Source organism: Pelecanus crispus, chromosome 1 (genome assembly GCF_030463565.1).
Source record: "Pelecanus crispus isolate bPelCri1 chromosome 1, bPelCri1.pri, whole genome shotgun sequence".
NCBI lineage: Eukaryota > Metazoa > Chordata > Aves > Pelecaniformes > Pelecanidae > Pelecanus > Pelecanus crispus.
In genome coordinates this window covers 43,490,270-43,501,419 of record NC_134643.1, presented here as the reverse complement: position 1 = coordinate 43,501,419, position 11,150 = coordinate 43,490,270, and the positions used below count along the sequence as shown (strand labels likewise).

Here is an 11,150-nt window from a genome sequence, read left to right as displayed (position 1 = left end):
GAACCGCAGCGATGCTGCATCCCTCTGGCCATGGGGTGGTAGCTCTGCCCCACCACCACACCGGCACTCGCGCTGCCCCTTCTCCCTGGGAGCTCGGCTGCCAAGCCAGCATGTGGGGGACCCCGCTCCTGCCGGGCTGCAGCTTCCCACCACGGCACAGCCCAGCCGGAGTCACCTGGGCACCAGCCTTCTGTCCCCCGTCCCCTCAGCAGCCACTATCCCCCCAGCTAGCTGTACTCACCCTCCTAACCCTGCCAGACCAGCGGTGGCTGGTTATTGCATTTGAGCAGTGACTAATAAAAATGATATAAACATGCTGTTGTCTGGAGCCTGAGAAGGCTGCCTGGAGGAGAGGAGCGGGTCTGTGGGAGCAACCTGTCCCTACCAGGAATTAGGGAAGTGGCTTCCCCATACCCGACCAGACCACAGATCGCGAGGTAAGAGGAAAGATGAGAAATTACTGTCTTCTTCAAAGAATCAGACAGGAGGGGACATGAGGGACCTTCCTGAATCACAGTTTCCAAACCTGTTAGCACGACTGCATCTGTTTTCTGGTATTTTTAGTGGACCTGCCTCAACTGGGCAAAGACATGCTTCAGTGTGGCGCTGCACCAGAGAGGGTTGTCCATCCTTTGAATCGGAGAAGTCGAGTGCCACGAGGCCCCAGTGCCTTGCCCCCTTACACCACGCACCGTGCACCTCTCTCCTTCTTGGGGCTTGGGGGGCTCAGTGACCCCCACGCAGCAGCAGCTGGTGCAGAGGCTGGGATGCAGGAGGGGAGCGGGCACACGAGTGGGCTGTCGCTGCCCCTGCAGAGGCGTGAGATGTACACCCAGAGCAGGCGCACTGCCCAAGAGGTCTGCAGGTTGGAGAAAAAGAAGGTGTATCTCACCAGAGACCTTTCCTCCGACCTTCAAAACTGCTCACAGCCAGAGAGTGCTGCCACAAAGATCCTCTGCCTCACCCACTGCCTTGGCCATGCCACCTCCCACTCTGCACCTCTCCCTTGGGCTCCCTCTTCTCCCTCACCGCAGCCTGTAATTTCTCTTCACGCTCTGAAGAGGCCTACTGCCTCTCTACCTCTCCCCTCTCATCCCTGGTCAGGAAGCTGCTTCCCACTGCTGAGCGCTGCCAGCACGCCCCTTCCACAGCCCAGTCCTGTGATTTTTTGGTGGGCTGCATCCTACGCGTAGGATATAAAAAAACGCTGAACCTATCTAATTCTCCTCCCTCAAACTCTTCCCAAATCTGCTTTGCTGCGCTTCCACAACACCTGGCCAGCTTTCAGGTGAGACTGTGCACTTCACGTGCTACCTCCCCAAGGAGAAATGCCTCCCCGGGACCCCCCAGCCCTGCCTTCGCATCAGCCTGGTGTCTGCGTCTGGGCTGGACCCTCGCAGGCTGCGCAGCGCAGAGGGATACCAACCCAGTAAGCAGCCCCAGGAGATTTCTTTGCCCAAGAGCTGAGAGAAGCGAATTCGCCTCCCTCTGCTCGCTCAGGGGCACTGCACTTTTGTCAATGGCATACGGCACCCAAAGCCTGGTGCCCGGCGAGGCAGGAGCAGGACCCCAGCCTCTCCCCGCAAGGCAGGGCTGTGCGGGCAGAGGAGAGCACGTTCCCCATCGCCTCCATCTCACCCCTTCGCCTCCCTCAAGCAGAAACCACCGGGCAGATGGCAGCTCCGTTTGGGATGCTCCACTTAGCGCAGCGGTCACTGCCATCTAGGGGATTGGGGATGGATAACCAGCCATCCCAAATGGCAGGAGGGACCCACCAGCACCCCTCTGCTGCGGGGCCATGCGGATTCCCCATCCCGCTTTTTTTTTCCCTTTTACCCTCAGAGCAGAAGGTGAACACTGGACGTGCCGTTTCGGAACAGAGACGGCGCGCCCCTCTAAGCCCCTCGCAGCCCCGCGAAAGGACGCTCTGTCCTTTGCAGGCCCGCAAGCACTCCCTCAGCAGCCTCCCTGTTTGAAGGACGTGGACAGACAGAAATTAAAATAAATGGCTAAAAACCATGCACCAGCTCGACAATAAACTTGCAGGCAGAAGGGACGTCAGTGTCCTGTTTGTTGTGGGAGATGAGGCGGGCAGAGTGCTGGGGGATGGAGCAGGCTAGGAGAGACAGCAGTCAGGGTCAAAGAAAAGTTTTTGGGGGTCAAAACTGATTTTTGATTTAAAATTTTACTTATGTGTGGAACAGATGATAGTAGTATCTTTCTTGTCGTGATGGTAATTAAACACGCCAGAGTGCGGCTTTTATGAACAAGTCTGATGAATGCCTGCGAAGGACAACGCCGTCCTGCCTCAGAGATGCAGGTGTTCTTGCTCTTAAAAAAGTCTCTTCCAGTTCTTTACTCCATTGGCTTTTAATGGTCCCCATAAAAGAGAGCGGAGGAGGCATGTTCTTGCTTTTTTACTGAAGAAAATGCTCAGTTACAGGTACAGGAAGGGGGAGGGAGGAAGATGCAGAGCATCCCCCAGAGAACCTTAAATTATGTTATTCAACTGAATAATTAGGTCTCATTGGGAACACGTTTTCTTTAGTTACGAGCACTGAAGTACTTCAAGTATTCATCAATGTACTTCAGTTTACATTTTGATGATGCTGGTCCTTTTTTCCTTTGCATTGCATAATAGCAATAGAAAATTCGAAGCTGAAGAGCGTGGCTGGAAAAGAGGTTTCACATGAAAGAGGAGGAAGGAAAGAAGACACTTGCTATACACCCCTCACCTCCACTGCAAGACGCTTGCTACACGCCTCTCACCTCAACTGCGATGTTAAATTTCTTAGAGCCCGTGCCTGTAAGCAGAGCAGAGGCACAGAGTCCAAAAGGGGCTGCAGAGCCACACTGGGGAAGTGAGTGAGGCCTCCAGCAGCGTAACCACGCACCAGACCCTTGCCAGCTTGAGGCAGACCCTGCTGCGTTCACAGGAGCCGCTGTCGCCCAGGTGCAGACACACCTTGAGGTAAAGTCACCCTGATGGAGAGCAGCAGGAATTTTTGGTGTTCCCAAGCAGCAAGGAGATGCTTCGACCTGGCACGCGGCCTGCAGCACCCGACGCCTACGTGCGTTCACCGTGACCCACACGGCAGAGGCCGGCACTGCCCCTCGCTGGGAGGCAGAGCGGGCATCCCGCCCGGTTCACACCACTCTTATTTTCGCTTTTTTTGCTCCCACGGAAGGACAACCCAGTAGGAAAACGCGTACTGTTCTGCATACAAACGTTAAAGCCACTCGCAAAGCCTTAGCAGCTACCGCTCCACCGCGCAGTGCCCCCCGCCTGCCCAGTGCCCTCAGGCCCGCCGCCCGCCGGGACTACCGCTCCCGGCCTGCACCGCGGCCCCGGCCCCGCCTCCGGCCCCGCCCCTTCCGGCGGGCCGCACTTCCGGCGCCGGGTGAGCGGCGCGCGGGCAGACATGGCGGATCCCCCTGAGGCGACCGAGGCCGAAGCGAAGCAAAAAGAGAAACAAAAAAACAAAAACAAAAAGAAAGCAGCGGCAGGTGGGGTGGGGTGAGGGTCTGGGTCCGTGCAGGGCTGGCCGCCGGCCCGCCGGGAAGCCCTTGGGCTGAGGGTTCCCCGCTGTGGCCGTGGGCCCACCGCCCCGTCCCGGCGCCAGGGGTCCCTCCGGTTTCCTAAAACAACGCGGGGCTGAGGAGTTGGGCCGCGATTTCGTGTACGCGGAGAGGCAGCGTGGGGAAAGCAGGCTGCTTCCCGGCCTGCGGCGCTGGGGTAGGGTAGAGGCGGCTGTGGGGTGCCTTGTGGTGTGCCCGTCCTCAGAGTGCTCTGGTTGCTCGTGTAATATTCCTGTCTACAACGCTTATTTCAGTTGCGCAGTTTTTATTTTTCTTTTTTACTAAATACCTTAAACCCGTAACTTCTGTAAGGTCAGATGAGATGCAAAACACATTCAACCGAGTATTAAACGAAACTTTGTGTCCCTGCTTTCAGTTATTGTATCTTTTGTAGTTAAACGGGGAGGAGAAGTAATAGTCACTGATGAAAGAGAAGGAAAAAAACAACTGTTTTTTTTTTTTAATACCCATAACAGTTGATGAATCTGAACTTCTCACTGTGCCCGATGGATGGAAAGAGCCAGCCTTTACAAGAGAAGATAATCCCAAAGGGCTGCTGGAAGAAAGCAGTTTTGCAACATTATTCCCAAAGTACCGAGAAGCGTACTTGAAAGAGTGCTGGCCCCTCGTCCAGAAAGCCTTGGGTGAACATGTATGCATACTTATGAATTATGATACTATGTTTTATCTTTTGGGAGATATGGGTGTTACTTAAGCTTATAAAAATAGTGCAAGTAGCTTTTCTGATACTGTATTTGTATGTGTTTCTACTGTGCTTGTGTTTAGTGTTATTTTTTTACTGCATTGAAATCAGTGAAGGTCTGTGTAGCCAGACTTGCAGTTCTTTACAGATGTTGTCAGCAAATCTCTTTGCAGCAGCAAGCATCTTGTCATCTAGATGCTGACAACTTTGTTGCACCTGAATTCAAGGAGACGAAAGTGGTGGTGTTTCGGGCTTTGTGACTTGTATATTCAGGTTTATTTTGTGCATGTCTATGTGTGAATTTCCTTAAGCTGAAAGTCACATTAGGAATTTTGGAAAATGGATCTCCATTCAGTATGTAGTGTTCTGTTTGTTAACTTATTACTGCCAAAGATGAATTCTGAGGTTCTTTAGAGGTTGATTCACTATTTCTTTTGAAATACTGCAGTATGTGAATGCAACACTGGATCTAATTGAAGGAAGCATGACTGTCGCTACCACTAAGAAGACTTTTGATCCATATGCAATCATCAGGGCTAGAGATTTAATAAAACTTCTGGCAAGAAGTGTTCCATTTGAACAGGTCTGTATTAAATCCTGGAAGTTTGTATCAAATTCTATCATAATACTTATAAAACAGTACATTTTAAAAATGTAGCATTTTCAAGTGCGTGAAGTAAAATAAAATATTTAAAGTAAATATTTCTGAAAGTGAAGAGAGATGAATAAACTGCAGTATTGTCTTGACTCTTCTGAATAATCCGTTTGCGTTCAGATGATATTGCCTGCTGCTTTTCTCTTTAGGCAGTTCGTATCCTTCAGGATGATGTTGCATGTGACATCATTAAAATAGGCTCTCTGGTGAGGAAGAGGGACACCTTTATAAAAAGAAGAGGACGACTTCTTGGGCCAAAAGGATCTACTCTGAAGGTATTTCTGATAGGTGTAGTAACCAGAAAACTCTTACACCCAAATTTGTGTCAGGTCTTCAGTTTACACTTACTTCATTTCTTTTTTTTGTGTAGGCCCTGGAACTGTTAACGAACTGTTATATTATGGTGCAAGGCAACACTGTTTCAGCTCTTGGACCCTTTAGTGGGCTAAAAGAGGTAAGGGGAGGCAGGTGAGTGGTTTGTGTAGTATACTTCTGGGCCCAGCTCGAGGACAGACGAGGCAAAATCTGGCAACCTCACGAGCATCTCAGTGGCTTTTCAGCTGTGTGTTAGTAAGCTACATTTACATGAATGTCCGTTGTCTTAGCATCTTAGCTGCTGGATTTTGTTTAGACTCTTGAGATCTTTCTGTCTTGGAAGTAAAAATGTATTTGTGAAATACTGTTGGGTTTTTCTAGCAAGAATTTTTGTAGTTTCTGGTAAGAGTGAAAATACTGCAGAGTTAATGATATATAACCTTAAGAAATACCTAATATGGTTTTAGTAACTATGTAGGAGAAGAGTGACACCATAAAATCCATGGTAACATGAAAGTAATGTTTGTGGGGCGTGCCGGAGTGTATTAGAAACATGACAATGTTACTGATATTTCTGAAGTGCTGTACCTTCCACTTAGACACGTGTGTTAGCTTTTTAAATCTACCTACTTTTGTGGGCAGGGGTGGGGAGAAGAAGCATGATAGTATACCTGGTATTTTAGTTGATTAGAATATGAAATACTAGCTGAGTTTTCTGTTCTTTTTTTTTTTTTTTTTTTTTTTTATTATTATTATTAAATACAGGTTAGAAAAGTTGTTCTGGACACCATGAAGAATATACATCCCATTTATAACATTAAGGTTAGTGTGGTCCATTGTGCATCTTTATTTACAAGAAAGTACTGTTTCTTCTCAGAGAGTTGTATGTTAATACTTCACATGCTTCTGTGTGGTAATCTATTTTTAAGAATTTCTGTAGTGTGCTGCTTCTTCAGAAAAACCCTGAGTTTCATATCTTCCGTTTTACCAGGATATATCGCCATAAGCCATAATATTATTAACAGTATCTGAGAAAACATCAAAGGAAAAGTGTGTATAAACTTTCCTCTCTTCGATTGTTTCTTGATACTTGTTCGTATAAAGTGAGGCACCTTGTCCAGTGCATTCTGTTCCTGTTTTGAGACATATCTATGTTTCTGGTTCCGCTGTTCATAATTAAACACCTCTGCTCTTACTGAAGTGAGAGATGGAAGTTTCGGATGTAGCATATTCACTGTAAAAAAGTTTAGTAAAACTTGTATTTTGGAGCTCTTGGCTACTGCTGTAACACTATATTTTTAATAACTTCTTTGTGACATTCTAAAACTACTGAAGACTTTGATGATCAAAAGGGAATTATCAAAAGACCCTGAACTGAGGACACAAAGTTGGGAAAGATTTTTGCCTAAGTTCAAGCGGAAGAACTTGAAAAAACGCAAGGAGCCAAAGAAGAAAAATACTAAGAAGGAGTACACACCATTCCCACCTCCGCAGCCAGAAAGCCAGGTCAGCTGAAACTTTATTTGGTTATGCAGGAATACAGCACAATTTGAAATCTTGTTCTTGGTAACAAGAGGTTGGGAGGCCTTTTCTGTCAAGTTCTGATTTCCTTATACTATACATCTGGTTTGTGCTGCATAATTATCTAAAGCTTGTTGGTACTTGTCTTACGCAGATTGATAAAGAATTGGCAAGTGGTGAATACTTCTTGAAAGACAGACAGAAGAAACGAAAGCGAATGGAAGAGATAAAGGTAAAGTTGTTCTAACCCGCTGTTCAGTTAAAAAGTATTTGACTGCTGACTTGGAAATTTTTTTTTGTCCCTTTTGCCCTGCTCTATTGATAATTGACCTTTTTATTGGTAACTCTAGGCAAAGCAAGCAGATGCAATCAAGAAAAGACAAGAAGAAAGAAATAAAGCTTTTATCCCACCGAAGGAAAAGCCAGTTGTGAAAACAAAGAAAGGTAACCATTTGGTTTTTTTCCTGTTCTAAATCCTGCTGTTGATTCCTAGGCTGACTGACTTTTCAGAGATACTGCTGTAGGAAATAAGAGAGGTCACGCAAAAAAATCCTAGTGGTTAAATCCATGCCTAGAGTTGCCAGGGACAGTGGAAAGATCATGCAGCCCGTAACTCTGCACCTATAAAATGACAGTTCTCTGTAGAACATTTTCCTGATGGAGATACTGGGACAGCCATCTCAATTGGTTGTTGTGACTACATCAATTTTTGGCTTTCCATCTTGTAGTGAAGCTGCCATAACTTTTGCATTCAAATGGCTTTTCTGTTAAGAAAAAGAAACCCAAAAGCAATACTTACTGAAAACTTATGCTACAAGTAAGTATTGGTGTAAGATGTGGATGGACCGCAAGACGGGGACTGGGGAAGCAGTCTACTACCGACCGGTCAGCCTTACCTCTGTGCCTGGGAAGATCATGGAACAGATCCTCCTAGAAGCTGTGCTAAGGCACATGGAGGACAGGGAGGTGATTCGAGACAGCCAGCACGGCTTCACCAAGGGCAAATCCTGCCTGACCAACCTAGTGGCCTATGATGGAGTGACTGCATCAGTGGACAAGGGAAGAGCTATGGATGTCATCTATCTGGACTTCTGTAAGGCCTTTGACACAGTCCCCCACAACATCCTTCTCTCTAAATTGGAGAGAGATGGATTTGATGGATGGACTGTTCAGTGGATGAGGAATTGGTTGGATGGTCGCATCCAGAGGGCAGTGGTCAACAGCTCAGTGTCCACATGGAGACCGGTGACAAGTGGTGTCCCTCAGGGATCCATGTTAGGACCAGTACTGTTTAATATCTTCATCAATGACATAGGCAGTGGGATCGAGTGTACCCTCAGCAAGTTTGCAGATGACACCAAGCTGAGTGGTGCGGTTGACATGCCTGAGGGACGGGATGCTGTCCAGAGGGACCTGGACAAGCTGGAAAAGTGGGCCTGTGTGAACCTTATGAGGTTTAGCAAGGCCAAGTGCAGGGTCCTGCACCTAGGACGGGGCAATCCCCGATATCAATACAGGCTGGGGGTGAAGGGATTGAGAGCAGCCCTGCTGAGAAGGATGTGGGGTACTGGTGGATGAAAAGCTGGACATGAGCCACAATGTGCACTCGCAGCCCAGAAAACCAACCGAATCCTGGGCTGCATCAAAAGCAGCGTGGCCAGCAGGTCGAGGGAGGTGATTCTGCCCCTCTGCTCTGCTCTGGTGAGACCTCACCTGGAGTGCTGCGTCCAGCTCTGGGGCCCTCAGCACAGGAAGGACATGGACCTGCTGGAGCGGGTCCAGAGGAGGGCCACCAAAATGATCCGAGGGCTGGAGCACCTCTCCTATGAGGCCAGGCTGAGAGAGCTGGGGTTGTTCAGCCTGGAGGACAGAAGGCTGCGGGGAGACCTTATTGCAGCCTTTCAGTACTAAAGGGGGCCTATAAGAAAGATGGGGACAGACTTTTTAGTAGGGCCTGTTGCAATAGGACAAGGGGTAATGGTTTTAAACTAAGAGAGGGTAGATTTAGACTGGATATAAGGAAGAAATGTTTTACAATGAGGGTGGTGAGACATGGGAACAGGTTGCACGGAGAAGTGGTAGATGCCCCATCCCTGGAAACGTTCAAGGTCAGGTTGGATGGGGCTCTGAGCAACCTGATCTAGTTGAAGATGTCCCTGCTCATTGCAGGGGGGTTGGACTGGATGGATCTGTAAAGGTCCCTTCCAACCCAAACCATTCTATGATTCAAGATAGAGTAAATAGCTTTTCTAAAAGTTAAAGTAAAACCACACTATATGCAGGGTAAGAACTTGTGTTCTCAGATAATTTGGTTTTTTACACACTAGAGAAACAAGTCTTCAGTTTTCTGGATTGTATTAGATATAGTATGTATGTTTTGTATTAGCTATACTATGTACATATATTATTACACTATATATTACACAGTTTCTTATTAACTGAAAAGTTCATGTTTCTCGAAAAGCATGTGTTCTGCAGCATTGATACAGTACTCTCTTGTGATGGCAGTAAATTTTCAATAATCCTGCTATTGACTGTATTGTATCTCAAATACTGTGCTTTTCTAGCTGCTGTGTCTTTTGACCTGAAATCCTTTGGTCTTCCAAGAATAAATTACCGTTTTATATGTAGAGAAGAACTGAGATTCAAGAAGGACAGCCAGTACCCACTCTGAAATGTAGGAATTAACTGTGTGAGAAGAGTTAGATCCAAACTCATGACTCATGCCCAAAAGAGAAAATACCATCACCTAGATGAACATAAGAGTAGGTTATTCATTTTGCTCAGCATTAAGTGTTACTTAAGTACTCTGGCACTCCCTGTAGAAGTCTCTTATAAAGGTCTTCATGCAGGGATCAGATCAAAGATCTGTATCATATCCCCTCAGTCCACCCCATCCTGTTTCTGACAGCGGCCGTTAATGGATGGCCAGGGAAAGAGTGTAAGGATGAGACAGGCATGTTTGGGATCCTACCACCTTAGTTACATGCAGAAAGACAAAATACCGTGAAAGCTTCCATGGGTGTAAGAACTCAGTAATTAATTTCCTCTGTTCTTATGTGAGACCAATCAAGCCAATAGGCCTATGTCCAAGAGAGTGTGTATGTATTAATTTCAGGAGGACTACATTTGTGGTCTGAGGAGAGTGAGTGATAATAGTTTGTATGTGTGCAGTGTGTGGCATCTGTGTTCAAATGCAGTTGTATAGGATTTTTTAGACAACTCTTCTCCTTTGAATTCTGCTGAAAGATGTTTGTGGATAATACTAGTTTCAACAAAAATTATTATTAGAATAGTTTATAAAATCATTAGCAAATACGAGTCCTAACCAGTGCCACTGTGTTTACATATGAAGTCATCTTGTAGACTGTTAAAATTTAGAAAAAGTAAAATTCATGTCTGTTATCTTTGTGTTTTTTACTATGTAGCCTCCACTGAGAAAAAAATTGATATTGAAGCTATCAAGGAAAAGGTAAAGAATGCAAAGAAGAAGAAATTAGGAGCACTTCCTGTGGAAGAAGTCAAGTTAAAAATGGCAGCAGATGAAAAGAAAAAAAAGAAAAAGAAGTAATTCACCACCTGAGATGCTCACTTTTCTCCCATGTTAATGAACATTTTCACACTTGGAAGATTAGAGACTTCTTGCTGTCAGTATAAAGTGGACAAGAAAAGACTAGGTAGAAAGATCATTCTCTTTTCATAAGTACACTTTAATGAGTGGACCTAAAGCAGCTGTGCAAAATTGCCAAGGCTGGTGGAGAAAATCTGCGCTGCTGTGGTGTTTGAGAAAGTAAGAGAGTGTATTTGGATAATACCCATCTGCCTAAAGGCAAGGTTTCGTAATAGAAACATTTAGGAATTTGATGCAGGATATTTAACATTAGGGTCAGAGGACTCGGTGGGAGTTTGAGGTAATTCTTCTGTGAAAGACTACCAGACTATATGCAGCCTCAATTATGGTGATAACTTTTGCAAAACAGGCAAGATTTATTACTATATTATGCTTTTGTTTCTGTAAAAGCTGATTATTTTTGCGTGTCTTGTCTTGGTGTTAATAAACTATTTTAATACATTGTTCTTAAATCCTTTAATTAGTCATCTACTGCGCAACCTACATGTAGTTTTCCAGGAAACAAGCTCACAGCTTCAAGTGAGAATTAGACAAACCATAATCTTAATTGAACTCCATTAATAAGCTGTAATTTATTAGCATTATCCTGGAGGTTGTTAGACAGAATGTGGTACAAAGCAAGTATCTTTCCATACTGAATGTGCTGCAGGGAAAGCATAAAGTCTTGTTACCTTCCTTAAAGTATATTCTTAATTTATTTCTTGCTTGCAAGAAAGTCTAAGAAATTGTGTTCCTCTTTTTTTTTT

General features: G+C 45.8%; 1 protein-coding gene across 2 annotated transcripts; it reads left to right on the top strand.

Annotated features, from left to right (window-relative positions):
- Window positions 1-3,415: 3,415 nt before the first annotated feature.
- On the top strand, window positions 3,416-11,150 carry KRR1 (KRR1 small subunit processome component). 2 transcript variants are annotated; one of them, XM_075711605.1, is made up of 10 exons: window positions 3,416-3,507; window positions 4,056-4,231; window positions 4,731-4,865; window positions 5,087-5,212; window positions 5,308-5,391; window positions 6,018-6,074; window positions 6,588-6,758; window positions 6,928-7,005; window positions 7,124-7,217; window positions 10,202-11,150. In XM_075711605.1, the coding sequence occupies exons 1-10, from the start codon at window positions 3,423-3,425 to the stop codon at window positions 10,342-10,344; spliced, it is 1,149 nt and encodes a 382-aa protein (XP_075567720.1). In that variant the 5' UTR covers window positions 3,416-3,422; the 3' UTR covers window positions 10,345-11,150. The 2 variants fall into 2 exon arrangements, with proteins under 2 accessions (XP_075567720.1, XP_075567728.1); XM_075711613.1 differs by lacking the exon at window positions 10,202-11,150 and adding an exon at window positions 7,502-7,611.

Coding starts and splice junctions, on each gene's coding strand:
- KRR1 (XM_075711605.1), top strand. CDS start 3,423: ATGGCGGATCCCCCTGAGGCGACCGAGGCCGAAGCGAAGCAAAAAGAG. Junction 5,213..5,307: donor CAAAAGGATCTACTCTGAAG/GTATTTCTGATA, acceptor TTTTTTGTGTAG/GCCCTGGAACTGTTAACGAA. Junction 7,218..10,201: donor AGTTGTGAAAACAAAGAAAG/GTAACCATTTGG, acceptor TTTACTATGTAG/CCTCCACTGAGAAAAAAATT.